Source organism: Oncorhynchus gorbuscha, unplaced genomic scaffold (assembly GCF_021184085.1).
Source record: "Oncorhynchus gorbuscha isolate QuinsamMale2020 ecotype Even-year unplaced genomic scaffold, OgorEven_v1.0 Un_scaffold_3518, whole genome shotgun sequence".
NCBI classification, from domain to species: Eukaryota; Metazoa; Chordata; class Actinopteri; order Salmoniformes; family Salmonidae; genus Oncorhynchus; species Oncorhynchus gorbuscha.
The window spans coordinates 45,001-47,575 of record NW_025747735.1 but is presented as its reverse complement, the minus strand read 5'-3'; the positions used below and the strand labels follow the sequence as shown (position 1 = coordinate 47,575).

The following is a 2,575-nucleotide window of genomic DNA, read 5'->3' as shown; positions in this document are numbered from 1 at the left end:
TAGGGTTAGGGTTAGGGTTAGGGTTAGGGTTAGATTTACCCAGAAACACTCACAGCTGTAATCGCTGACAAGGTGAGTCTAGCATGTTTACTCCATTGAATCTCAGGTTAGGACTCAGTTAGGGTTAGGGTTAGGGTTAGGGTTAGGGTTAGATTTACCCAGAAACACTCACAGCTGTAATCGCTGACAAAGGTGAGTCTAACATGTATTGACTCAGGGGTGTGAATACTTATGTAAAATAGATATTTCTGTATTTCAATCTCACTTCTTTCTTTTTTTTTTATCACTTTGGCATTATGACAATAATGAAATTATGGGGTATTGTGTGTAGATGGTTGAGTTTCTTAAAATCCATTTATAATAAGTAGAGGAGAACACTTTCTGAAAGCTCTGTATCCGGAACAAGATGTGGAATAAGTAAAGGGGAACACTTTCTGAATGCTCTGTATCCGGAACAAGATGTGGAATAAGTAAAGGGAACACTTTCTGAAAGCTCTGTATCTGGAACAAGATGTGGAATAAGTAAAGGGAACACTTTCTGAAAGCTCTGTATCTGGAACAAGATGTGGAATAAGTAAAGGGAACACTTTCTGAAAGCTCTGTATCTGAGATGTACGTAGTTCTTCTCTCAGACCTCAACTCCTAACAACTAATCTCTCACGTTTGGATGGGCATTAACAGGTAAATTACTTTAAAATAGGCTCCTTTAGGGAAAAAAATAAATTTAATATATTAATCAATACTGTATACTGTGTGCCCTATGACATACTGTATACTGTGTGCCCTATGACATACTGTATACTGTGTGCCCTACGACATACTGTATACTGTGTGCCCTATGACATACTGTATACTGTGTGCCCTATGACATACTGTATACTGTGTGCCCTATGACATACTGTATACTGTGTGCCCTATGACATACTGTATACTGTGTGCCCTATGACATACTGTATACTGTGTGCCCTATGACATACTGTATACTGTGTGCCCTATGACATACTGTATACTGTGTGCCCTATGACATACTGTACACTGTGTGCCCTATGACATACTGTATACTGTGTGCCCTATGACATACTGTATACTGTGTGCCCTATGACATACTGTATACTGTGTGCCCTATGATATACTGTATACTGTGTGCCCTATGACATACTGTATACTGTGTGCCCTACGACATACTGTATACTGTGTGCCCTACGACATACTGTATACTGTGTGCCCTATGACATACTGTATACTGTGTGCCCTACGACATACTGTATACTGTGTGCCTTACGACATACTGTATACTGTGTGCCCTATGACATACTGTATACTGTGTGCCCTACGACATACTGTATACTGTGCCCTATGACATACTGTATACTGTGTGCCCTACGACATACTGTATACTGTGTGCCCTATGACATACATGGTTGTGAGCTAACCTGGCCTCTCCAGTAGAGTCTATCTCTGGGACACATTAGCCTCCAGGCTCCTGCTGGCTCCAGGTATTCACTGGTTGAAACAGCTGGCAGGGTAGGGAGCCTGGGGGCAGGGTAGGGAGCCTGGGGGTGGGGTATGGAGCCTGGGGGCAGGGTATGGAGCTTTGGGGCAGGGTAGGGAGCCTGGGGAAGGGTAGGGAGCCTGGGGGCAGGGGTAGGGGAGGTAGGGAGCCTGGGGGCAGGGTAGGAGCCTGGGGGTGGGGTAGGGAGCCTGGGGGTGGGGGTAGGGAGCCTGGGGGCAGGGTAGGGCTTTGGGGCAGGGTAGGAGCCTGGGGAAGGGTAGGGAGCCTGGGGGCAGGGTAGGAGGTAGGGAGCCTGGGGGCAGGGTAGGGAGCCTGGGGGCAGGGTAGGAGCCTGGGGGCAGGGTAGGGGGGTAGGAGCCTGGGGGCAGGGTAGTGAGGTTAGAGAGCCTGGGGGCAGGGTAGGGGTAGGGAGCCTGGGGGCAGGGTAGCGCGCCTGGGGGCAGGGTAGGGGCCTGGGGGGCAGGGTAGGGAGGTAGGAAGCCTGGGGGCAGGGTAGGGTAGGGAGCCTGGGGGCAGGGCAGGGTAGGGAGCCTGGGGGCAGGGCAGGGCAGGGTAGGGAGCCTGGGGGCAGGGCAGAGTAGCGCGCCTGGGGGCAGGGTAGGGAGCCTGGGGAGAGGGCAGGGCGCCTGGGGGCAGGGTAGGGCACCTGGGGGCAGGGCAGGGCGCCTGGGGATAGGGAAGGGCGCCTGGGGGCAGGGTAGGGTGCCTGGGTGCAGGTTAGGGTAGGGCTTGGAACAAACCACTGGGGGTATGAGTAGGAGGTGGATGGGGGGGGTCGCATTTCAGTTGTCATACAAAGTTCTGCCACAGACAGCCATTCATATCTAGACTACAGATAACTAGACTACCTCTACCACAGACAGCCATTCATATCTAGACCACAGATAACCAGACTGTCTCTACCACAGCTAACCAGACTGTCTCTACCACAGACAGCCATTCATATCTAGACCACAGATAACCAGAATGTCTCTACCAAGAGCAGCCATTCATATCTAGACTACAGATAACTAGACTACCTCTACCAAGAGCAGCCATTCATATCTAGACTACAGATAACTA

General features: G+C 50.3%; 1 protein-coding gene across 1 annotated transcript in view; it reads right to left on the bottom strand.

The window, feature by feature from the left end:
- Positions 1-1,500: 1,500 nt before the first annotated feature.
- The window catches only part of LOC124027840 (extensin-like), a 5,610-nt gene continuing 4,535 nt past the window's right edge, over positions 1,501-2,575 (bottom strand). The window contains exon 2 of the mRNA XM_046340098.1: positions 1,501-2,019. Coding sequence (XP_046196054.1) covers positions 1,501-2,019 — 519 coding nt within the window. The remainder of the gene's footprint in view (positions 2,020-2,575) is intronic.